Source organism: Pygocentrus nattereri, chromosome 11 (assembly GCF_015220715.1).
Source record: "Pygocentrus nattereri isolate fPygNat1 chromosome 11, fPygNat1.pri, whole genome shotgun sequence".
Lineage (NCBI taxonomy): Eukaryota > Metazoa > Chordata > Actinopteri > Characiformes > Serrasalmidae > Pygocentrus > Pygocentrus nattereri.
The window spans coordinates 5,093,332-5,120,613 of NC_051221.1; the positions used below are offsets into that span (position 1 = coordinate 5,093,332).

Consider the following 27,282-nt stretch of genomic DNA (forward strand, 5'->3'; position numbering starts at 1 on the left):
AAAGGTGTTGGTTTGTGGAAGTCACTGCCAGCTCTTTTCCTTCTCCCTTGGACAGGTGTTCACACCCATGCCATGATCCGTGAAGGACAGATTGCTACCGTTCCCTGTGTAACCCAGATTATCAGGCACATTCAGCCTCTCGGTGACGTCTGAAAGCTGAAAGCAGTCCAGCGGTTAGTGTTTTGTGGGAATTTAACCAGTTTGTCACATTTGTGCATAATTTAGTCCTTGAGATGTAAACAGTCAGTCACTCAGAGGGGTCTGGTGTGAAATGGTTCAGTGAACACTCTTAAAAGATGGTTCTTCAAGGGTTCCTTTTTGAAAAAATAAGGTTCTATATTGAACCATGAACACACAAAGAACCCCTTGCATAAGATAAGATAATCCTTTATTAGTCCCACAGTGGGAAATTCACATGATTAAAATGTTCTCTGCATGGTGAAGCGGTTCTTCAGATTGATCGAGAACGTGTTGTATATGGTTCTATAAAGTGCTGAATAAAACCATCTATAGCAGTCTCCATCAATCAATTCACCATGCAGAAAACCCTGTTAAGGGTTTATAGCTCAGTGTGCTCACGGCTGATCTTCCGAAACATTACGTCGGTCTCCAGCACTGAAAAGTATCTGGGTTTGGCTCTGAGGTTCCAGAGACGGAGCCACTGAAGGGCTACACTGAATACAGCAGATGGGTGTTCATCACAAAGCCAACAGCAAAGTTTATCCCTTGTTTCAGTGCATGTGGCAGATGAGTGGCAAGTACCAGGATCAAGGATGTTTATTCTGATCTGTTGGTGTCACTCCTTTCCACTAGAGGGCTTTGCGCTTGTTTAAGTTCTTGCAGTTTCTGACGGGCGAGTAAGAGAAGGGAAGACGGCTTGCATGTAGATGAGACGGCTAAACGAACTGAGCGGAATTAAATGCACTTAAATTACACTTTTAAAAAAAGGCAAATAGCATTGCCCCAACGGGGTGAGTGGGTCGGTTTCATGTTAAATCATCTGTTGGGTTGTGTATGTTTTCTGCCTGAGTGTTTCAAAGGGGATACGTGGCTGTGTTTAATTAGAATGTTCGCGAGATGTGCGAGTTTGGTTTAGGTCTGTGTGTAGATCTGTAACATCCTCATATTATGTGTATTTTTTTTTTCATATGCTTGGAGGTAAAGATTTATAAGTTAAGTGTATTGGCGGTTTATTAGACTGAAACCCTTTATTTGAAATGATAAATGCTGTTTAAATGCTGAATTTAAATTTCAGAAATGTGTTATTAATCTAGCATGGCCTTAAGTATGACTGATTCAGACGGTTTATACTAAAGGGTGTATATTTATTTGGATTATGATTCTGAATATTGTATCTTCATTTATTTTTTTCAGTTTAACCAGTGGTTACTACGCTGTGTGTGACAAAAGGGCAAAATAAAAAAAAAAGGAAAAACCTTATGTTTAGTTTATGTTATTCGTAACACTGATCTTCTGAATGAATGTCCAGTAGAGTTCTGGTTCTGTGTAGCTGTGTTAATGATCTAATCTGGAATTGAAATTAAGCAAGTTGGAGCAGGAAAAGTCTGAATTTCCTGGACACCCCAGAGCTAGGACTGAAGATCTTTTACTCAGTGGTGTATCAGCTGTAGCTGTTAAGACATTGATGTAGTGGATTTTAGGACTTCACTGATCTACTGATCAAAGCGCATAAATAAACAAACAATCTCATATGATCCATAAGAACTACATTTAGAATGGTGTAAACGTGAGGAACCCATTCTCTGTAGAACCCCATTTATCATCCTGGGGCGTATTTAATCAGAGACACGTGGACAGTTTGAAATAAGAGCTTTATTTGGAAATATAAAAGTAATAAGTTCCACAAGGCATGAAGTACTTTTAAAAGTGCACATAAAAAATCTGATTCAGTTACTTGTCTACAGTGCATGGACAAACACTCACTTCTGAAAACACAGATTAAGGAAATAGTTCAAACGATGCAAACTGCACATCATTTCAAATGACAGTGAAAAACAAAACATCACCTGCAGTTTCTCTGTAGAACAGATGGTCCAGTTTTACAGGCAAGTGAGTCAGCAGTAAGGCACTATAAAAGTGGTCCAGTATACAAAATGTTCATCAACGTCATGAAATGACAGTCGATAATATGTGACATCTACACATTTCAAAGAAAGACCTTACAAAGAAATGTCTTAATAAATGTTTTAAAAACCACAAGATTTGCACTCAGACATACAGAGCAATGAACATTACCACATCAATTAGGATTTCAAACAGTAACAAAATCAATGAATCAACAATTTAAATTTAAAATTTATATTCTTTTAAACAATAACAACATAAACTTATTTGAAGAAAAAAAAAACGTAACAGTTTTATCAACTTTTTTTTTTTTTGGTCAACTTTCCTGAGTGCAGCTTAAGACCTTACTCTAAAAACCTTAAACATTTTATCTTCTTCTTTCGGCTGCTCCCTTTAGGGGTCGCCACAGCAGATCATCTGCCTCCATCTTGCCCTATCCACTGCCTCCTCTACTTTCACACCAATTATCTCCATGTCCACCTTCACTACATCCATAAACCTTCTCTGAGGTGCATGGATAAACACTCACTTTGGAAAATACAGATTAAGGAAATAGTTCAAATGATGCAAAATGCACATTGTTTCAAATGAGTCAAACATCACCTGCATTTTCTCTGCAGAACAGATGGTCCAGTGAGGAATTATAGATTTACAGGCAAGTGAATCAGCAGTAAGGCACTATAAAAGTGGTCTAGTATACAAAATGTTCATCAATGTCATGAAAATACGATGAAATGTGTAGAAATCACATATTAAATCAAGACCTTACAAAGAAATGTCTTAATAAAATGTCTTTAAAAATCAAACCATTTATACAATTATATCTATTTGGATTAAAACAGTAACAAAATCAATGAATCAACAAATTAAAATTCATATTCTTTCAAATAATAACAACATAAACTTACTTGAAAAAAAAGTAACAGTTCAAAGTCTTACTCTAAATCTTAAAGAAACATTTTATATGCAAGTTAAAAATCATCCCATTTTGGGTCCTGAGTGCGTTCTCAAACAGCTGAAAACGCAGGACAGGATAAAATAAAGATGAGTAGAAGTATGATGGAGCAGTGAGGCACAATCATATATAATACACAGTATTGTGACTTATGAGTGAGGCTCACTGAGAATCTCCTCATTTAAAGCTAAACAAGAAATATACAACAAAACAATCATCAAAAGCACTGAAAAGCTTTGACTGTGTACACCTTTATCCAGCAGGGCCAACAAGTATGAACTACAGCTGACTTCCATAAAAACACTGTTCTCTACGGCATTTTGACCGACTAAAAGCTGAACTGAAATGATTACATCACAGGTCCCTACCATTTCAGCTTTCCTCACCTGCTATCATGATAGACATGTGTTACGGTATGTTAAGAATTTCCCCAGTGTGGGACTAATAAAGGATTATCTTGTCTGTCTACTGTCACTCAACACATTTACTGGTGGTTCTGTTTAATATACTCAGACATCATTCACACTGTGGTCAGGAGAAAAGTTCTGAAATGTATCGTTACATTCATTGTGATGCGGACGTGAACAATTTCTGAATCTAATCAAATGTCAAAAATCGATTTTCTAAATATTTCATTTATACCGCAACGGTGACGGAATATAAAAGGTGGAACTTGGAAGTGGACAAGGACAGTGGACAGTCTGTGGCGGCACATAACAAAAACAACTGGAGCGAGAAATCCGACCGGCTCTGCATTAAAGCCAGGTTAGATCAGGAGTCACAACCCAAATGTTATGAAAAACCATTCTGCCCTTTCAACAAAGTCAAACCACCTTGGGAGCCACAACATTTAATGTCCAGTATATCTCTGTGTCTCCTGTATATCTGCATGGACATCCGTTCCTACTGGATCTTATTTCACCCTAACAGCACATTTTATCACAGATGAGTGGCAGCAGCGTCTCATGTGCTCCAAACAAGAGCAGTGAGTGAGAGTCTTCCAGTTCACTCGCCACATCACTTCCATTTGATTTATTAATAAAAGATATTGGAAGTAAATTCATTATAGATCATTACAGAAACTTTGCTTTGAAACTACCACGTCGTCAAACAGTAAGAAAACAGAAATGCTGTATAGATAATCGTTTTATAATCGCATCGCAGCCTCTGAATCGTAATCGAATCAAATCGTGACGTGCCTGAAGATTCCCACCCCTAATGTTAAGGATTGTGTCTGAAGTGCTAAAGGCCTTGATATCCGAAATACAGTAATGTACAGTAAAATGCTGAAATCATTTGACTGACTCGTTGAGCTTGCTGGTCTGAGGTGTTGAAACAGCAGATTAAGCGGTAGCAGGAGCTCCATTCATGCCATTCTCATGCATGTGTCCATTACCTGGAAAAGGCAGAGAAGAAGAATAAACAAACACACTGAACCACACCTACATTTTCAGAAGAAAGCCTTAAGTACTGCATTATTTCTTACTACGTTGGGCGATCGTTTCAGTCAGATACCAAACATTTTGAAATGCTAAGCACAACTGGCACTAACTGGTTCAAAGATTAGAATTAATCTGCTTCCAATAAACCAGGCCTAACATTTCTTAGGGTCTTCATGGACCTGAAAACAATGAGGATTTTACAGATCAGCATGAAGGCCTGCACAATCTAACTTACAGCTCATTTCTATGTTAATTAAATTACTGTGGATGTAATAATAATTTACCATTTGACATCAGAGACTCTCCTTCAGGGTGGCCATTTGCTGCTCCATTGGTCACCCCTGCTTTATTACCTAGAAAAAAATATATATACTGACTTTGAGCCTCAATCACCAAACTTTACAGTGTTAAAATTGCTGTAAAAAATTAGAAATCGTTTTATTAATGCAGTGTGATGATGTGATTATGTAGCGTGAATATTTTTGTAAAATGACATATTTAAACACTGTATTGCTGCAGTGCTTCAGAAAACAGAATATTTGTTTGCATTTATGTGCATTTAAAATAAATGCATTCACTTTTGGACTGGATTGCCCTCATGGTTGTAACTACCTATGAGGGCCCCAGGGTCTGGACCTCAGTAGTTTCAGAAGGGTTTTTCTGTATGTCCACTAGAAGAAAGATAATATGGAAACACCATCATTCTCACAGTGTGGTAGCCTGCTCAGGGGCGTACAGCCATGGGGACCACAGGCTACTTAATCAGAAGGACAAGGAATATTTACTATGCTGCATTTTCAATGAGCAATGTCACTGGATTAAAATCTCCCAAGACCGGCCCAATTCCTTCAGCCCTCCAATCGCTGCTCAGCAACTACTGCTATCAGTCACTGCCTCAAGTCTTCAGTTTACGATCGACACACATACTTGATGACAGTTTCAGAAGATTCAGTGTGGAAACTATAAGCTATGAGAAAATCAAATCGGCAGTGACTGGTGCAGATCTCAGAACAGCTGTGGTTTGGCCGTAGACTGTCTGCCCGCTAAGTTTACATCTGTACCCAGAGTGGCTCAGACTTCTGAGGATATGCAGGCATGCTGCACCCATTTTATAGGCTGACAATATAACAACATGATACAAATGTAATAGTTTAACAGACTATTTTAAAAATGTAAACTCGTAATGTTGCTAGTCACCATGTTTTAGTCTAGTAGGTTCTCAGTTCTAGGCTACAGGCTCTGTAGTTGACTATAGGAGCGATTAGAAGAGAAATTAAAGTTGTATTGTGTTGCCCGCTCTTAAAACTACAACTGGCACAAGAAAGTTCTCTGTTTACCAGCATATTGATGGCGTAGTATCATGTAACTATGATGAAATCAAAGGACATTTGGCTCCATTTTGCCTTATTGCCCGACTGCCATGTTCTTAAATATATTACACATTATTTTTATGTTCTATTATTGGTATTATAGACGATATCACTAATAGTTTTGGTTACTTTACTCCAAATTTCAGTTTGATAGTACAGATATGCCACAGATAAAACTGATGAGGAACAAAAGTGAAATGTGCGTCCACTAATTTTACGATCAGATTTGACCGTATGCAACTTGTATGAACATTGGCCACTGCCAGTAAAACAGCAGAAGAGAACAAGATGGGTCAAATCAAAGAGAGACCCTGCAATAAAAAGCTGTTCAAGGTTTGGACTGAAGTTAAAGACAATTAAAGTAGCTTAACAACACCTGTGGCCTTATATATGTGAGTGAATTTAATTTTAAATGTATGTATTTACTGTATTTACTCATTTATATTACATTATTCTTCATTTCGTCCAATAGCGCCAAATCAGCCATTTCACAAAATTATGCACAGTAATTAGATCAGTCAAATTTAATAAATTCGTTTTTAAGGCATTAAAAAATTAAACAAAGGTTCTGGAACCTTGGCCACAGGCTACCACAGGACACAATGACCAGATATGGGGATCCTACCATAACTGCACTGTATTAAACCCAGACAAATCTGTAGTAGGTGACATCTGGCTTGACATTTACACAGAGAAAGGTGTCCATCTGAAGTCTTTTAGACAAGCAGACAAATTCTACTTTTCTGTGTCCACCTCAGCTAATGTAATTAGCCTAGCCACTTTCCACCTCGTGGCCTTTAGCTGGAGAAGAGAAAATGTGTGACGTGTCCGTTAGCCGTTACCAAACCTGATGAAATGAGTGCTACAGACCCTCTGGGATACAGCAGCCTTTAGGTTGCTGCAGTGGTCTTTCTGTGCTTTCTTTTCAGATCAAACAGATACGAATCTCTGACCTAAATGTAGATGCCGGCTCTGCCCTCTGATGGAGTACAGAGGTCAAACATCTCATGGGTCTCATGAGAATGCAGAACACTGTAGATAAGCTCATCTGCATATTGAAAATCTTAATTTATTTTTTTCATGACTTTCATTATTGAAACATTCTGAGTCATTTCTAGTCATTACACAGCTTTATCATAGATGCTGCACTTGGTGGATTTCTGCCATTAGTCACTATAACTGTGGCCTTACGCTGAGTGGCAGTGCTATATCATAGCACAGTGCACTGGGAAAGAGGAGGAAAAAGGTAGAGCGTGTTGTTTTTCCCCCAGATTCTCAGAAAACACTGCTGGTGAGACGCTCGGCTCCAACAAGAAGCAACTGCTGAAGTTCTGATCAGAAGCATTGGCGTGTTGGTTTTCTCTGGTTTAAGCAGGCCTCTCTGAGCTGTTACTGCATTATGTCCCATACTGAAACTGGTTACTGGAGAAAAGGGCCACGAACACTGAAGCTGCTCTCACACCGAACTGCTGAGTCTGTAGAGTTGAGTGGTCTCTATTTCTGTCAATATTCACAGAGATTTCCCTACAACATAAAAAGCTCTCAGACTGTATGTGGTTATTTCCTTGTGACTGCCCGTCATAAGGAAGCACCTCTTGAAATTCATAATCAGATGATCCACCCATAATCCTTTCACTGCTGCTACTGGTTTCCTTTTCCTTTCTTTTAAATTAAGTCTAACTTCATAGTAAGACTGCAGCTGCTGTTGCAGCCCTGCTGTGCCACAGTATTTCTACTGTAGAGTTTGCTGAGTAAGAATGAAACTCAAATGGAACTTACCAGCTTGCATGAGCTTTTCAGGAACACCTGAAGAAGAAGTTATATGTAAAAATGTCTTTGTGCTTTTATTAAACGTTCAACACAGGGAAAAATGAAGATGACTGATTGTGAATCTTGGCTTGTTGAAGAGGTACATGATGGTGAGGACTCAGCATTTTGAGTTAGACATTACAGTGTTACAGTGAAAACAGCCTGATGTGTAGCAACATGCTGAAATTTAAAAGGTCAATTATGTATATTTGAACATGACCACATCGTATCGTAACATGACAGCACAGAGCAATAAAATCACAAGGACACTGACCATTTAGTGAGGCTTGCAGAGCAGGTGTCGCATTTCCACTACACGGATTGGCTGGTAAATAAGAAAAGAGATTATGTTAATGTAAAATAAACATTAACTGCTGTTCAGTTTTCAGAACTGCATTTTTATTCTTGTTCGTTTTATTTAGAAAAATAATGTAAAAGTATATTTGATGCTAAGCCATGACAAACTTGCAAAAAGACTGAGCCACTAGAAAAAATAAAACACTTAAATAAAATGTCATTTTTCTAATCCAAGTTTACAATAAAGAGGTGCATTGGGATTTTCTTTCATGATGACAAGACCCTCACACATCTCCCTGGTAATGAGCTTCTTCCTATCATCTCGTTTTAAGGATGAAGATGCTGAGGTGGAAGCCTGAGGAGGCCTTTTTTCCTTTTGGTGATGAATGTCTAATGACCAATCTTCATACTTTGAGCACAATTTGTACTGGATAGTCTGTACTCACCAATTATGCCCTTCTTTATAAGGGCGAAGATGATCCCACCCGAAGACAGAAGCGAAAGCAGAAGCCCCACCACTCCGCCAATCACTGGTCCAACCGCTCCTGAACCTGAACTCTGGCAGTCAAAGCACATTTTGTCTGTAAACAGAAAAGTGTTGAACAAAATCACTGAGCTGTATGTTTTTGTTCTAACATGACAGTGAAAACATGCTGTAAATCTGAAGTGGACTCTCTTCTATCTTTCATCTGCAGGGGTGACGTATTTTGCTCACTGCAATAAACATATTGCATAAAGCTACTGAAACTGTTATTATCTTCTACAGTCAGTCACAGCCGATCCCAATCTAGAGTACTACTGCAGGCTGCCTCTGCATCGTTACTGAACTGCTTCTTACGCAACATCAGAACTCAGGAGCCCGTCTGATTTAACAGATGACTCCTTCAATATCAGCCCTCCATCAGGTCCCAGTGAAAGAACCCAACTCTGTACCTGTATGAAACGTGCTCAGCTTTGGTGGCTACTGTGGATGCAGACACAGCAGCTCTGTGAGCAGCACCTTTAGTCTAGAGAATAAAAACCTTCTGCTAGGAGCAGGTCAGGGTTGGAAGCCCGATGGCTAGCAGGCGGATTCTGATTTTGCATAATTTGAAGACCCAGACTGATGGCAGAAGTGCCAAAGGCGAGAGGTCAGGAGACCAGGGGTCACAGGAATGATGATTATATTTGAAGAGCTCAGTTCTGCCCCCAAAACCTAGTCTGACCAACAGGTTTCCTAAACAGGACTTTATACTGAGGATTTATCTTTTCATCTGTTGAGGATTATGTCAGGTATACAAGTGGCTGTTACTTGCCTGTATTAACAACAGCAGACATTTTGCTTTAAAGCCACACAAACAGCTGTTTGCGCCACTAATAGGGACGAGTACCCCCCTAGTGAAATTCAGGAAATGCCTAATTGAAGCGGACATCTGCTGGTCATGTGATCAGCCATTGCATTCTATAATTTAACATAAGGGAAAAGTAACCAGAATAGACAGATAATAGTAAAAAAAACTAGAGAAAGAAAAAGAAAAAAAGGAAAAAAAAAACATGCAATGACAATATTAATTTCTAACCCTGGGTGAAAAAAATTATATCACAGTATAATTAAGATTTATGTCAGTTTTTGTATATACAGTATCACAGTACTGGGAATTTATGTATAGTTTTTTCTAATAAAATCAGTTTGGAAGCTTAAAGGTGAATTTCACAGGTTTTTAAAAAATCCTCTATAAATAAGTCTCAGATGTAAACAGAGTCATTCAGAGTGGTTTGGTGTGAAAAGCTCTGGTCTAGAAAACCTTTCACAGTGGTGGTGATAGGAACCAGACGTCCAGCTCCTGCACAGAAAGTTACTACAGTAAATGGTCATGAATTCACTGCCTGATGTCTGAGATATTCTTTTATGATTTAGAGATGATTTTGGCCTAAAACATACTGAAAGTCAGAAAGGTCCATGTAGGATGTTGTGAGGTAAATTAGTTCCAAAAGAAAACTTATTATTTCAGATTTTACCATCATCTCATATAAAAAAAGACTCGTGTAGGTTCTCTGGTGGTTCTGGATAGTAAATAAAATGTCTATATCTGTGTTGTAGTCATGGCGACCCCTGGTTCCCATCACCACCACTGTAAAGACATCTGAACCATTTCATACCAAACCCCTCAATCTCTCTGTTTACACCTCACACACTGAGTTATACAGAAATTGTGAAAAATCCCTGGAAATCCCTTTAAGCTAATCTATTTTCAGAAATGTGGCTGCACTGAAATTACTGAAAATAATGACCACAACTGCAAGCAGCAGCTGCTATGCATGTATGTATGTTGCTGCTGTCAGAACAAAATCTTAAAAATTATAACTTTACAGGAGAAGGAAAAACATACTTTACTTTAACTAGGAGTCAATGTAACCAGACTTTTCCCCAAGCCATTTCTTTTGGTGCATTCAGCATGAAATGTATATAAAATGTAAAGAGAAACAGGCTTTTTCAAAGGAAGTTAAAAAAAAAAAGGAAATAAATGGAGATACATGGTTTTGTTCCAACACCAGCAATATGTAGCAGTTTGTTCAGGAATGTGTTCATGGTAATGTTGGGGTAATTGTTCTGGAGCATTTATTTGCTGAGCTCTTCTATAAAGACTCTTATTCTGAAGGCGGAGCTACTGAGACAGTCTAGCGCTGAGGGCTGAGAGTGTAAGACATGAGCTCCACCTAGAGCGAACTGTTAGAGCAAAGCTGAGCTTTGATGAACAGAGTAACAGAACACTCTTCAAACAAAGACACCATTCCTGCAAACCTTGTTCTCATTTACAACAATATTAGTTTAGATTAAAGTGGGGAAATACTTTAAAGCTGTCCTCTCATCATGTAGTTTTGGTCTAGTCCCTGCACATCTGCTATTCTGTTAAACAGGGTTTAGAATTACATTGAGAAACATTCTAAACTTCAGTAGACCAGAAATACATGAGGTTACACAGATATAATTACCCCATCGTTTAATGATTCCTCTTCCATAGAATTAGTCACAAGGATATGGGATGGATCCATAGGTAATGTTTGTTATCAATAATTCCACATCCATTGATTAAATTAGGCAATATTGTCAAATTTCATGTCATAAATAGCTTAATGTAGTCAAGGGGGTAATGGGGTCATTTTTGGTCTACTCTCTCTTTACCCTTAAGCAAATGCTTTCTTAAAAAGTTACATTAAGCGAATAATTGTGATAACTAAAAAACCAAATGTAGAATGAGAATCATAAATCCAATTACCCCATTGTTTAATGATCGGTTCCTCGAGGGTGCTGTGATTCACATAACAGTCATATTCTGCAGTTTCGTCCTCCTGGATCTCCACACTCTTCCTCAGCTGGTAGGTTCCATCATCATTGGGTCTGACTCCTGAAGATGTTAGTAGATGTTCAGGCAGTGAGGTTCTGAACTTCCTCACACGCAGTGTAACGTCTTTGGGGTAGAAGCCCGTGGCCAGGCAGGTCAGGGTCAGCTTGTCCGAATTAGTTGTAGATTTCTTTGCAAATGCATGAACCTCTGGTTTGGCTGAAATGACAAATTAATTTTTTTGTTTTGAAAAAGGAAACAAATGAAATCCACATAAACATTGTTTTCATTTTTCACAAAGTTTCAGAAATTGTAGGTGACTCCATCACGGGGAACATCAAACACTGTTCAGCAGTCACCCACTCGTCCATCCTTTTACTGGAAGGATGGAACTGGGGTTTTTAATACAAACTGACTGCTGTACTGGACTGTTTCAGAAAGGGTCCGACCAAAGTTTTTTCTTTGTTTTTTGATCTGTAACATGAGAAACCATATTACATATTTCCACCCATTTTCCACCTGGTTGTTGCTGCCAAACAGAGGACCATCGGGCAAGCGACGTCAAATCTTCCACCCAAAATTGAAGCGAATTACAAATTTAATTGCAACTTTTATTGCCACGGATTTGCCTCTGTACTCGGTCATTGAGAACCAGGGCTTTCAGGCTACGCTGGACAGTTTGGAGCCGAGACACAGCGACCAGTCTCAAAGTTATTTTACTGATACAGCGTTGTGGAATCACTAAAGAAAACAGGCAGAACAGCTGTAACCTGCTGTGTGGACACCCATTACCACAGGATCTTACTTTTCCCTAACTGCGTATTTTATCATAGTTGAGTGGCAGCAGCATATCTATAAGGCTCTCGTCGGTCAGATGCCAGAGAATATCACCTGCATGTTCACAGTAAACACGACAAACGTTAAAACTCGCTCAGATGATTTTATTCCACTTGAGAATCAGAGTTTTTACTGACCTGTGTAAAACTGCCTTTAGCTACGGTGCACCAGTAAGCTGGAACAAGGTACTCTAAAGCTTGACTCGCTCATTTCTCCCAGGGGTTTTAAATGATTTACTTCTGAATTATTTTAGTTTTGTTTGTAACTTATTTGAATATTTTATTTATGAATTTATTTTTATCTTTATTTTTTCTATTTCACATACTATTAATATTTTTTATTAAATATTTGTTTTTTAAATATTTGAGAATGGTTTGTTATTGTTGTGTATTTCTTTAATTTTTTTAAAACATTTTCTTTTATTACTTTATCTTTACTTTGGAATTTTTTTTTACATTTTTTTCTCTTCCTGTGGCTCTCGGCTACACTGTAAATGGGGGTCCTCCCTTGATGTAAAACCGAGCTTAAATGAAGAATCATGATGATGCTTTCAGGAAATAAGGCACTAGAAAAATACACAAGGACTTGGGGAACTCACAGTGATTTCTCAGTGATTCTTTTCCGTACTGCATGAATTTGCTGAGCCAGTCCACACATTCTTTCTCCAGGTAACCCTTGGTGTACTGGTTCAGGATGGCCACATCATCCCATTTCCTTTTGGTTGGCAAAGCTTGTGCAACTGAAGCGATCCACCGCATGTTCTCATCATCAAAAGAGAGGAACTCATCGCCATCATAGCTGTACTCATCAATGCCTCTCAGAAATGTGAGATTTCCATCTGCTTCCTCGATCTCACAGCCATGTCTCCACTGAAGAATGTGAAGGTCTAGAATTTGAGTTAATGTAGCAAGACAATGAAGATAAAGACATTAGCTGGCACAAAACCAGAGGAATCATACAGTGGATGGAAACTTGTGATATGTTTTTAAGAGAAATGAGTGACGGATCACTAACTGGTCTCATTGTGTCTCATTCGCTGCATCAGGATTTCCACATTGACCTTGAACCACTGCTCTTTGCTCTTGCGAGACTGGGTGCCTTTGTCCCAGTAATCTGGCTGCAGCTTCTCCTTCATCCAGTCCTGCTTAGGAACCTTGACCTGTTCCTGACTGTTGTAGTAGTCGATCTCTCGGTCATCAAGCAGACCCAGAGCTGTGAACTCATAGATCCCTGGTAGCGCGACATCTTTGCTGAGGGCGGTGTAAATGTAGTACAGAGAGTGTTTATCTGGAGGAAGAAGAGAAGATCACAGATACTCAGCATCGTCTTCACTGATAAAACCATTAACCATTTTTAAAATATTTTTAAGAAACTCGACTCTAAATAGAACTAATATGCATGTCCATTTTGTCACCAATTTTAAGGACCTAAAAATGCTGATAGCCAATTTTATTGGCTGATATCTAAAGAGTCTTTAATGATTTTATTTTTATCAACTTTAACAAATGAACATCAGAAACTCACTAAATTTAACAAACTGATTCTTCAGATTCTTTAACAGAAACCTCTTTAGGTCGCAATGTACAGTAGTGTTGCTTGGTTATGGCAAAAATCATAATCAACATTATTTTGGTCAATATTGAGATCACAATTATTTAACACAAGCACTCACTGAATCTGGAAACAACCCGAATTTATCAAACTTTAAAAAAAAAAATAGAAGTTCAATTGATTAAACAAATTGGTCGTATTGCCGAATCTTGTTCCTCTCCTGATTAATGAAATCAAAGTATTTCCAAACTAAAATTCCTACTGTTCTTGTAGGCGTGCAACAACACGCACATTTCATGATATGTATTGCCGATCATGTTACAACACACATTCAATACTTTCATACATATATATTCATCCATCCATTAACTTACTAATTGGTAATTCCATTTTTTCCCCAAAAAGTTCAACAGTGCTTGTTGAAGGGATCCAGGGCTGCATCTTAGAACTACATAAAGCGACCACATTTGTTTTGGACATTTTCGTCTGTAAAGCTGTTCTTGATCTTTCATGTTTTCCGTACTTCCAGTGCTGCTTGCTGTTGATTTCAGTTCAGGGAATGCTCCCGAAGACCTGATTTCTGAAGGGGAGTGTAAATTTGAGGGGGAACAGAACTGGATGCAACACCGGTGTGAATTCACGTTGTTTCTTCCAGCTAAAGCTCGTTTTCTCAGCTTGCCATTTCAAACATCTTCAAACATCAGTCAAACTAGAAAACTAAAGTTAGTTAGATATCTGAGTGGAACTGCTGCACCACTTAAGGCGGAACGGATCAGATGGGTCCGTTTCGTTCAAGGTAAGCTAATCAAACCAAACTCGTTTTCAAATTTAAGCCAAGTTCTAGAAATATAGGTTGTGTTAAATAAAATGATATAAACTGAAAATAAAATGTAATGAAACACGCAGCCCTAGCAGACATTCTGTACCAGGCAGGGGAGTCCACTAAGAACCGTCAGTGAGGGTTCTGTGTTTGTTCTTGCCACTACTTAGTACCCAAAAGTATGTACTGTTTTTGCTCAAAAGAGCTTCACATTCCTGCATTTTTCTTATATAACATTCAAAGAGAATTGTTGGTGCTTAATCATGATGCCAATAAATGTGTAAAACCTTAATATCGGCCAATATTATCAAACAATATGATAATGAGCATATATTTATACATGCAGTTCTGCAATGAGATGTAAAAATCAATATAATATTTAATTAACTGAAATAAAACTTTGTTTTAACAATGTATTAAATTGTGGTTACATCTGAAATATCAAAAGAGGTCAATAGAACCGCTCAACAACAAGCACTTTCTTTCTCACTGTTACTGAACAGCGAAAACGTGCTCTATATAAGGCCTTGGTTTAGTGTTGTGTACAGTACTGTTACACACAGAAGATAACAGGAACTTGTCTGTCAGGAATCTGTACTGCAAGCAAGTAAACTGAAAGCAAAGCTAGCGAGGCTGTAGGGACTTCCCTGTTCTCAAATAGCCTCCTGAGCGCTACGGGGCTCTCATAGTGCTGTACATTCTGTACTTACATACACTGTAGCTAGGATAAGCTAGGATAAATAGGCCTAAATCACCTTATTAGAAAATGTTACCAGCACTAAAATAATAGAATATTTTAATAGCCTAAAACACCTTATTAGAAATTGTTACCAGCTCTAAAATAACAGAATATTTTAATAGCCTAAAACACCTTATTAGAAAATGTTACCAGCACTAAAATAACAGAATATTTTAATAGCCTAAAACACCTTATTAGAAATTGTTACCAGCTCTAAAATAACAGAATATTTTAATAGCCTAAAACACCTTATTAGAAACTGTTACCAGCACTAAAATAACAGAATATTTTAATAGCCTAAAACACCTTATTAGAAATTGTTACCAGCTCTAAAATAACAGAATATTTTAATAGCCTAAAACACCTTATTAGAAGATGTTACCAGCACTAAAATAACAGAATATTTTAATAGCCTAAAACACCTTATTAGAAATTGTTACCAGCTCTAAAATAACAGAATATTTTAATAGCCTAAAACACCTTATTAGAAACTGTTACCAGCACTAAAATAACAGAATATTTTAATAGCCTAAAACACCTTATTAGAAATTGTTACCAGCACTAAAATAACAAAATATTTTAATAGCCTAAAACACCTTATTAGAAAATGTTACCAGCACTAAATTAATAATCTGAATATTCTAATAACCTAAATCACCTGATCAGAAAACGCCATCATCAATAAAACCACAGGTAGGTCATGTATCAGAAGGTCAGTAGTAACATTAAGCTGGACAGCACAATAACCCGAGACACTAAACGACAGGAATACTGTGCGCATGCTCAGTAGCACCGCTCGACTGGGGCCTGCTGTAACACGGCCTGCTATGGCGCAGAGCAGACTTCCGGGTAGGACGTCGCAGTTTATCTAAAATACGCGTTAAACTTCAACCACGACAGTAAACAGGCGAGAAGGACGCTGTAGAGCAGCCAGCGCGCCAGGGACACCACAGAAAAGCTGGACAGGTCGAACTGGTCGGAGTTCGGGCTGCTGGCCTGGAGCGCCGGTTCTTAACACTCAACACGCCCTAAACCTGCTCGTGTGCTAGGAAGCCGAACTGGAGCTACACAGGCAGGAAGGCTGTGTGTCGAAGCCCCGCAGCGTCGTGTGAGGCGAACGCGGCGCTCACTCTGCAGACCTTCTTATTGGGAATCAGAAGTTTTTACTTTCGTTTTCGCCGATGGCGCAGCAACAAAGACGGGGAAGCGGGCGACTCACCTCCGAGAGCACAAACCAGCCCTCCACACAGTAAAACAGCGCAGACTAACGCAGAGACCCCCATCGTCGCCTTAGACGATCACGAGAGGCACTTCGGACGATCCGTTTGTTGAGAAAAGTCGATATTTTTGTCGCTCTCCGGCGCGCCGATCTCACCCCTGAAGAACAGCAAGCCTGTAAAGACGACTTGCGTGAATGGACCAATAGGAAAAAAAGGCTTTCGTCGACGTCACTCGTTGCTGGGTGGATTACGTGCTACAGTTTCCTGAAAAATAAAACCTTTGCGCGCTTTGATTGGCTAGTAGGATCTCGCTTCCCGTGTTAGGATTGGCGAGAGCTCCCGTGCGCCACAGCGGTCCACCAATCAGAGCGCGAGTGCGGAAAACCAAATAACGGCACTCGTTTCGTCACTTGTTGCTAGGCAGATGCTGCGGTTTGAGGTTAGCGCTGAAACGAGGGGGGAAGATATGAGTCAGAAAAGACGAGTGAAACACAACAACAGAGCAAGAGACGAGCTGTTAAGTCTGACATGTATTCACAGCTCACGTTTACACTTACGCCATCTGGCTGACGCTCTTATCCAGAGCGACTTACAATTCGATCATTTTACACAGGAAGGAGCAAGGTGGTGTTAGGAGTCTTGCCCAAGGACTCTTACTGGTATTGTGTAGGGAGCTTGCCCAGGTGGGGATTGAACCCCAGTCTACAAGGCAGAGGTGTTACCCACTACACCACACTATCCCAACCACGTTTAAACTTTGCAACAGAGCAATTTAATAAAAATCAGATCCAATACATCAACCATTTCCAACAGTTTTCTTAAATTCAATGCGTTTATTGTATGTAAATCAGACACAGGTGTATATGAATAGTGCACAAATGATATAGATAAAAAAGTATTATATATATATATATATATATATATATATATATATATATATATATATATATATATATATATGAGTTTCGTCTGCTGTATTGCATAAAGTACCTTTTTTGATCACAATTCTACAAGAGTCGTAAACGCAAGCTTACAGTTTTAGCCCCCTTTCAGACTGTGCTTTAAGCTCAATCACTCATCTTGGTGTACAGTACTGTATAGAAAACACAAGAACAAACCATGTCAGATGTAATTTGATTAAAAGCAGAAAGATGAAAGAAAATTGGTCTGTATAGCCATCTATACACCATCCTGCTGAAAAAGGACCATTAGAAGCCTTTAGTATTGAAAACCTGATGGTTTTACTTTCTAATTGGAACCAGCTTAATGGTTTCCAAAAAGGGACCACTAGTTTTTTGTAGAATACCTTTAGATTCCATTAGGAAACCATCAAATGCATTTAGAATCAGCCAGTGGTCAAACCATTAGGATACTTTAACCGGTGATATCAACCCACTTAAAAGCCAAAACAACTTACAAAACCATCAGAAACCAACACAAACACTAAAAGGTTTCTGTGGATTTTTCCAGCAGGGATGCTCTTCAAAAACCAAAAAAAAAAAAAAAAAAATCACACTTTACCCAAATAGTGCAAAAAGTGAGTTAATAAAGAAATATACTTTTCACCATACGTTGAAAGAGCAATGTATCCAACTGTTATTTGATGCTCCTGAGCTGTCAGACTGCAAACTTTTATCATTAACAGATGTGTAATTCAGTGTTGTTTTAAAGTGTGGAGGATTTCTGTTAAAGGGCTCATATCACATGTTTTTCATGTATTTGTATTTTTTGTATTTCTTCTTTTGCAGTTTAGTTTCCATATATGGATTGTATGTACTGGGAACACAACATTTTGAGACTTCAACAAAGTTTATGTGCATAATTGAACAGTTGCTCATTTAAAAAGGCACGGAGAATTCAGTTTCCCATGATATGGGCCCTTCAACATAACAGAATGATGAAAAAGAGCTGACTCAGCCTTTGACTAGAAAAGAGTCCCTGCTGTAAATGAAAGTGCTGTTGTATAATCCTGGATGATCTGGAGCTCAGTTCCAATGGACCACAAGCTCTGCAGCATCATCACAACTTGCTGTCTGATGTCCCACTTATCAAATGAATCATTCTTCCCGAGGAGCTCCCTGTGAAATACAGTGATTGCATCATTGGTAATATACACTCCATCCACTTTATTAGAAACACCGACCTTGTACTTCCACTCTTATATTCTCGATATCTCTGTAAGATATAATTGTCCTACCAAAATGCATAACCATAACCAGAACGTTATACTCTACAAATCAAAAGTTCGAACTTACATGCTTAAAAAGTTTTTTTTTACATGATATTCCATGCTATAACTGGTATAAACAATCTCTATAATTAATTCAATTATACATATTTTTATTGTATGACAGAAATAATGTAAATTGTTTGGTAAACAGCTACCAAAGCAAGAAGATTTCAGTCTGAAGAACACGTAAAAGGAGCAATTAAGATGACGTAACCTGTTGAATTCATACTCCACTCAGTCTCTCCTCCTCTCTCTACACCCCTCCTCTTGTTTAGAAGTTCAGCATCAAACTTTATCCCTTTACTCGCCAAGAGCTGCAGGCCCAGTGGTGGAAAGCTGCACTCATGCTATCTCTTGTTTTGCTTCTGTTTATGTCACTTCTTTTCTATGTAGTTTCTTGCTGGGAGTGGGCAGCTACTTCTTTGAATTGAATTGAGAACCATGTGTCACTGTGTTTGCACACTAAAATTAGTCCTCTGCATTTAACCCAGTGAAACACTAGAGGGCAGTGGGCAGCCCTAACCACTGCGCCCAGGGAGCAAATGGGGGTTAGGTGCCTTGCTCAAGGGCACTTCAGTCTTGGACTGTCAGCTGAAGGGATCGAACCGGCGACCTTCCGGTCACAGGGCTGGTTCCCCAACCTCCAGGCCATGACTGCCCTCTTTAGCCTCTCATATGAAACTGATGACTGAATCAAGAGACACTGGTATTATGAGACAGAACAGGCTGGGACTAGCTAGTTAGCATGCTAATTTCTGTAGATATCTCTGCAACACGACACAGATGTCTTTGACAAAATATCAAAACTTATTTCTGCACATTCTGTTGATAATTAGTTAATTTTGGAATGTTTTAAGCTAAAAATCATTTAGATTGCTCCTTTGACTAGCTGAAAACCAATAACATTGTTTTAGGTCAAAGAAAATGTTTGTTTTCTACTTGTTTTCTTCTTTTCTGTAACTCTTTCATGGAGTAAAAAACATCACTTATGTGATTTATAGTAAGTGGTAAATGTACTCAAACTTTAACTTTTCCACATTTCTGTCCATTTCAGAAACTATTTCATGGTTTAATGTATTTCTAGTCTATGTTCATTTTCAACCACATGATTCCACATTTAAACACTTACGATCATCGGTCCTGCAGGAGTTTAACGCAACAGTCTCTGCTCTTCGTCTGGAGGTGAATATACTTTGGCATCACTCCTCAGCAATGTGGTGGTTTCATTAACATTCCCCACACTATCACAAGGTGACCCACTGCTTCTGGAGGCTGAAAAGCAACATATTCATTAACTTTTTTAAAATACATAAACAAGGCAGTTCATTCTCTGAGAATCTGAATGAAATATCAATTGTCCCTAAAGTTCTGTAGGATCCTCCAAAAATTCACACATTCTGATTCACATGATGTTTTCTCAAAGATACTATAGTTACCTATAATAAACAATGCAACACAATTAAAAAATAAAATTGAGTTCAGTGTGTTCAGACATTCATCCAGGAGAAACATTACCAGAGTCAGATGAAGCATCAAAGTCAGCTGATAAGTTTTCATTGCTGCTCTTATTTGATCCCCTGCCTGAAACAGAAACAATAAGACCACATCACAGCTGAATTACAGTGGACACCCATTAATTAATTAGAAATATTATTCATCTTAAATGATTTTAATATGGAATATTATTACCTGAGTCTGTGTCGGAACCTGCAGCTGTAGAGATAAGTTAAAAACATGCATTAAAATGGAGAAAGAAGGCCAAAAAGGACAATACTGAGAGCCAAATTTACTGAACAGAATAAATGGAATCCACCAATATACTTATCATTGCATTGCCTTCCATAAACAGTTTTGAGATTCAGTTCATTTAATTTAAGGCTTTTGGCTTGAATTGTGTAAAATTAGGGGTCTCATTTAATAAAATGTCTTAAGACCCCGTTTTATATCTGTGTGTAAGAATTATCAGCAAACACTAGAAAACTTGTACTTCAAGTATCATGTACTTATTCACATAAAACACTCACACTAAATAGCCATACAAGCTCTACTTTGGAACGGACCTCAGAAGGTTGTTTTACACAGAACTTGTGTAAACTTTTGATGCACAAACAATAATCCTCAATTTTTACCATAAACATGTAGCTTGATTATAGTCTTACAAAATGTTTTTGCTTTGGAAGTACATGCTAGTGTTGATTTCTGCACTTTTACTGAAGTAAAGAGGTATTACAAAGTTAGATGAGTAGCAAAGATTTGCCCTTTTGTGCTCAAAATTTTCATTTTAAAATAATGATGATTTAAAGTGATTATTTATTTGATTCATATGGACAAAATTGCTGAGTTTAGCACATACATTAAGAAAAAAGGCTTGCCATGTCATATTATTATTAATTTGAAGGCAATAAAAAAGTGAACCTATCAGTTTCAGTAAAACAGTTTTTCAAGCTGGTTTGTAGGTTTATTTTACACTCATCAATGCACACTAAGTTTTAATCTGCTTAAAAGTACAGCTTTTGTCTATATAATGAACTGACCATTTTCTTTTCCAAATTTAATGTGAAACTCTGACTATGTAGTTGCTGCTTTACTAAAGCTACCCGTTAGCATTGTGGCAGTCTGTTACAGTCATGTTTTGATGCACTGAGCTGAGAGGACAAGCTAACCATTAGTTCAAATCATGTTGCAGTCTATACTGAAGGGAACTCTGGATACTGTTAAAGTATGTTGGTCAGTAAAGCTCAATACCCTTACATATCTCAAATGATACATTTGCGCTGTTTTCCTATAAAGACTCACCAGTAGTCGCCTGTACAGTTGCTGGTTGGCTCTGTGCACTGCCTTTTTTCGCAACCACAGAGATGTTGTACGAACAACCAGGATCCAGATCATCAATTTTGGCAGAGTTTTCCCCAGATGGCACCTGGATCTTCTGACCTGGATTGAATTCATTTGCCTGACTCAGCGAAGCCACAAGGATGTATCTGTCAAACTCCCCCAGTGCTTTCTCCCATTGGACCTTAACAGATCTTGCGGTGATCTCCACAACTTTGAGGTTTGTGGGGCTGGAGATCACTGAGAAAGAAACACATGTAGATGCAATTAAAGCTGCTGTTGAGAAGCTGGAGCGAGAGGAAAATGTCTGATATGTTGTTGTTGATTGTTCTAAGCGAAAGCAAGTTAAAATATATATTAAAATATCCTCTACTGACAACACACTACTGCCCACACCTTCACTTTATGTTTGCTAAATGAAAAACATTGTGAAACAGATGAAACACAAAATGTGGCCCGTGCAAAAGTTATGGCCCATTTTATATTTAATGTTTCATTTTTTACATTTATACTACACTCGACAAATAAATAGGAATTGCACACTAAGACATGCAGAAAAGTGCTATGTTGAAGTTTGTTCTCTGTAGAGGACGTGTTATTATTTATTTACACCTAGTGAAGGCAAGAGGCTCGGCTCTGCATCCAGCTGGACTGTTTTAAACCTATTCTATTTACAGTCTATTCTGACGGTATTCTTGATATGTGACTTTTGGAAAATGCAGTGGACAATCAATCCCTCAGTATCCTTAAATATCCTTAAAAGTTCCTATAAAGACTCACCAGTAGTCGCCTGCACAGTTGCTGGTTGGCTCTGTTCACTGCCTTTTTCCGTAACCACAGAGATGTTGTACAAACAACCAGGGTTCAGATGGTTAATTTCAGCTGAGTCTTGATCAGATGGCACTATGATCTGACGTGCTCCATTTGCCGGACTCGGTGAAACCATAAGGATGTATCTGTCGATCGCCCCCAGTGCTTTCTCCCACTGGACCTTAACAGATGTTGTGCTGATCTCCAGAACTGTGAGGTTTTTGGGGTCCGTGAACGCTGAGAAAGAAGGAACACATGTAGATGCAGTTATAGCTGCTGTTGAGAAGCTGGAGAGAGAGGAAAACGTCTGATAGTAAAGGAGAAAAGGTGCATTCATGATGTACAGCCTAGATTTTTAGCTGCACTTATACAGCTGAAAAATCCTGCTTTATGAAATATTACCAGTTACAGTAATCTCAGTGTTATAATCTTTGGCAGAGACATGATTTCTGCTGATTTGCAAATATAAAAACATGATGAAAAATAAACCTGAACATAAACGTCTCGCTGAAATATGAAAACGAAAATGCCACAGATACATAAGTGGAGAAAAACAGCAACAGCTGCCACCATATTTGTGGTAGCAGTGCAGAATCCTACTAGGAAAGATATGTTTCTTAGTGTACTGCACTCCTACATTAACACACATACACTTTGTGTATAAAACATGCAGTATAATGCTGCACTAAATAGCTTTAGCATTAGCTCATCTGCAGGAGCAGTGCTAATCACTCAAAGCTTCCTCATCCAACACGACACCCTGCTGTTATAACATCTACTGGCTAAAAGACGCAATAATATTAACATGGTTTAACATTAAAATGATTTTTCCTTTGATCTAGCTTTATTTATATGATCTCAATGTTTTTATTTAAATGATCTGAACTGTCAGACATATGTCATGGAAAATTTGAGCATTTATTTTTAACGTTCTCCTCTTTGTGCTGCTGGACTTCAGCTGCTGTGGATGTTCTGGACTTCAAGTTCTCTGTTGTACTTCGCATGTTCTGTTCCTGCCACAGAGCTTAATATTAATGCAATGTAAGAAGTTTTTCTTTTAGATCATTTTCAGACATTTCTATTTTTTGCATTCATCGTGAAATGTTGACACATTGTAAAACACAGTTTTGTATTTTAAACTCTTCAAAAATGTTTTAAAATCAGCAAAAATGGAGAGACAAGGTTTTGCTGTCTGACGGCTACAGTACTTTACAGCCCTATGTAAAAGTTTGGATGCTCCAGTCACATGACATGTTGTTGATTTTTCTAAGCGAAAGCAAGTTAAAATATATATTAAAATATCCTCTACTGACAACACACTACTGCCCACACCTTCACTTTATGTTTGCTAAATGAAAAACATTGTGAAACAGATGAAACACAAAATGTGGCCCGTGCAAAAGTTATGGCCCATTTTATATTTAATGTTTCATTTTTTACATTTATACTACACTCGACAAATAAATAGGAATTGCACACTAAGACATGCAGAAAAGTGCTATGTTGAAGTTTGTTCTCTGTAGAGGACGTGTTATTATTTATTTACACCTAGTGAAGGCAAGAGGCTCGGCTCTGCATCCAGCTGGACTGTTTTAAACCTATTCTATTTACAGTCTATTCTGACGGTATTCTCGATATGTGACTTTTGGAAAATGCAGTGGACAATCAATCCCTCACTATCCTTAAATATCCTTAAAAGTTCCTATAAAGACTCACCAGTAGTCGCCTGCACAGTTGCTGGTTGGCTCTGTTTACTGCCTTTTTTCGCAACCACAGAGATGTTGTACAAACAACCAGGGTTCAGATGGTTAATTTCAGCTGAGTCTTGATCAGATGGCACTATGATCTGACGTGCTCCATTTGCCGGAATCGGTGAAACCATAAGGATGTATCTGTCGATCCCCCCCAGTGCTTTCTCCCACTGGACCTTAACAGATGTTGTGCTGATCTCCAGAACTGTGAGGTTTTTGGGGTCCGTGAACGCTGAGAAAGAAGAAACACATGTAGATGCAGTTATAGCTGCTGTTGAGAAGCTGGAGAGAGAGGAAAACGTCTGATAGTAAAGGAGAAAAGGTGCATTCATGATGTACAGCCTAGATTTTTAGCTGCACTTATACAGCTGAAAAATCCTGCTTTATGAAATACTACCAGTTACAGTAATCTCAGTGTTATAATCTTTGGCAGAGACATGATTTCTGCTGATTTGCAAATATAAAAACATGATGAAAAATAAACCTGAACATAAACGTCTCGCTGAAATATGAAAACGAAAATGCCACAGATACATAAGTGGAGAAAAACAGCAACAGCTGCTTACTGTACTGCACTCCTACATTAATACACATACACTTTTTTATGTGTTATATTCTTTTTCCTTTTAACTGGCTTTGTTATTTCCACCATCTCCGTTTTAATGTATTTTAATGATCTCAACTGTCAGCCGTAGGTCACCTTAGAAAATTCCGTAATTATCATTGATGCCATTTTTAAATTGTCAAGACAAGGCTTTGCTCTCTGACAACAACAATATTCATACAGTTGTATGCAAAAGTCTGGGCCCTGTTGTTGAAGAATACATTAAAAATCCTCTGTTCTCTGTGAAGGATGTAAGGATTGCTCACTTATTTTCACTTAGAAAATCAGCAAAACACTTCTTTTGCAATCCTACAGGAAACAAAGGCTTCGACAATCTCGAGATGATCTCTCAGTTAAAAGCTAGCAAATGCTTCAGAGAAAGCTCCTTCAATGACTTTTAAAAGATGTAAAACAGAGAACTTCACAACGGTGTATTTTTCTTACTGCTACTATTTTTGTCTGCTTACTCATCCCACAGTTTTCAAGATATTGACACTAACTCCAGAATGTTTGGTCTGATCCGGAATGGTGGGCTTGTATACAGCTTTTACTAGAGGTATCACATATCAACACTTTGGCAACCACAAAAAAATGCCATAGTAACTGTTTGGCAACACCCTAGTAGCCACCTGGGAACTGCCTTGGCCATCTTCATGAGGCGCAACAATTCGTCTTTTAAGATCCTCAGAGAGTTCTTTGCCATGAGGTGCCATGTTGGAACTTTCAGTGACCAGTATGAGAGAGTGTGAGAGCTGTACTACAGGTTTGAGCACACCTGCTCCCTATGCACACCTGAGACCTAGTAACACTAATGAGTCACATGACATTTTGGAGGGAAAATGACAAGCAGTGCTCAATTTGGACATTTAGGCGTGTAGTCTCTTAGGGGTGTACTCACTTTTGTTGCCGGTGGTTTAGACACTAATGGCTGTATATCGAGTTATTTTGAGGGAAGAATAAATTTACACTGTTATATAAGCTGCACAGACGACTTTTCATTGTGTCAAACTGTCATTTTGTCAGTGTTGTCCCATGAAAAGATAAACTTAAATATCTGCAGAAATGTGAGGGCTGTACTCACTTTTGTGATACACTGTATATTTAAGTGACTTTGAACGTGGCGTGGCTGTTGGTGCTGAGTGTTATTGCTTTTACGCAAAAGTTTTGCAAACTAAATGAATATTACTTCAGTGTATGCATCCCTGAATATTATTTCATATGCGCTTAAAAATCAGGCTTCAGCAAAAAAAAAAAGTGCCATCATTTTCTTTAACGGATCGCACAGTAAAGTGGGTTTTATATTGGTCTTTTGCTGAATATTCAACTTTCTCTCCTCAATTTCTCATGAAACAAATATTGAAAAATGATAAATTCTACATTTTCTAACTCCGGAGAAGACAGAAAATAAGCTACAATGTTTCAGAAAGGCAAACACCTTAGTTATTCCCAGAACATCTAAACAGTTCAAAATCCAGTGAAAAGAGTGGATTCTTTTTATTCAACCACAAAAGCCAGTTAAGAGAAGCCACACTGTTTATTACAAGTGAGATTTTGCCCTCTTTTAGCGAAACACATGAGAAATAAAACGAATGTATGTACTTTTTTATATGGTCAGTCATTGACTATTGCACCAGCTATCTGCATTTCCAAATGAGTTTTGTGGACTTTCGTAAGTGATACTTCTGAAATATATTTTATTGTTTTTGTTGGCTTTATTCTCAGGAGTGAGAAAATGCAGGTTTTATCTCTTTTGGATGTTTATTTCATGAGAAATTGAAGAAACATGTTCAACGTTCAATATAAACCTACTTTACCGCACTGTCACAGACAGACCACCAGGTTCAGCTCAGCTTTTTCAGTACTTCAGTATGTGCTAGATTTACTTCATTGTCTTGTTCAGTCAGTCTGTAAAACATTTACAGCCCATTCTTTTCACTTCTGGTTAATTCCAGTGTGTTTATTTGTTCCACTGTCACTACTTTTGTTGTAAAGCAGTCGATACTTAGCAACCACTGTAAATAGTTAAAAAAATAAAATACTGCTATCACAGATATCGGAAGATATCTGTAGAACACATTTCAACCAATCAGACTGTGCTGTCAGAACTGACTGTCTAAGTACAGATTTTTTTTCTGTGGTCATCTGACATAGAAGTCTGTCATAGAACTGAATCTGAATCTGAACAGAATATTCGGAATATGAATACTCACCAACTCTTCGCTTCAGAATAAAGAAGATGACTCCAATTAGCACAGCCAACACAATCACACCTGCAAGTGCTCCTCCAATAGCCAAACCCAGACCACCCTGAGAGGGAGGGCCCTCTGTAGACACATAAATGATCAACAAAGACCTGAGCCACATTTTTTAAATAGCAAAAAGCAGTTATTAAATAAAAAATGAACTGTAGAAACAGCAGGAATGTAACTCTAACTCTAATCTATGGTCTTCTCATCTATAATGAACATATAATGTACAGCTTCAAAACTTATTTTGTGAAATCAAGCACTTCAGAGAAGGTCCAAATGAGAGCGGCTTCATTCCAAGGATGCATGAACTTACAAATGAGCCTTTTGTGTTGTTTTGTTTCCCTGGAAGCCTAATACA

General features: G+C 38.2%; 1 protein-coding gene across 9 annotated transcripts in view; it reads right to left on the minus strand.

Moving 5' to 3' along the window:
- The window catches only part of LOC108410946 (class I histocompatibility antigen, F10 alpha chain-like), a 96,441-nt gene that overhangs the window by 63,174 nt on the left and 5,985 nt on the right, over nt 1-27,282 (minus strand). For 4 of the 9 annotated variants that reach the window (XM_037542421.1, XM_037542419.1, XM_037542422.1 and 1 more), the window contains exons 1-5: nt 16,448-16,650; nt 13,133-13,405; nt 12,717-13,004; nt 11,216-11,500; nt 8,405-8,539 (exon numbers count right to left, since the gene is read on the minus strand). In XM_037542421.1, coding sequence (XP_037398318.1) covers nt 8,405-8,539; nt 11,216-11,500; nt 12,717-13,004; nt 13,133-13,405; nt 16,448-16,511 — 1,045 coding nt within the window. In that variant the 5' untranslated portion in view covers nt 16,512-16,650. Of the gene's footprint in view, nt 1-1,813; nt 4,437-4,766; nt 4,836-7,631; nt 7,659-7,935; nt 7,987-8,404; nt 8,540-11,215; nt 11,501-12,716; nt 13,005-13,132; nt 13,406-16,447; nt 16,651-17,446; nt 18,527-19,807; nt 19,951-20,193; nt 20,260-20,367; nt 20,392-21,474; nt 21,751-22,290; nt 22,558-24,036; nt 24,304-26,885; nt 27,000-27,282 lie in introns of those variants that run through there. The other 5 variants (XM_037542418.1, XM_037542420.1, XM_017682283.2 and 2 more) reach the window with 5 other exon arrangements.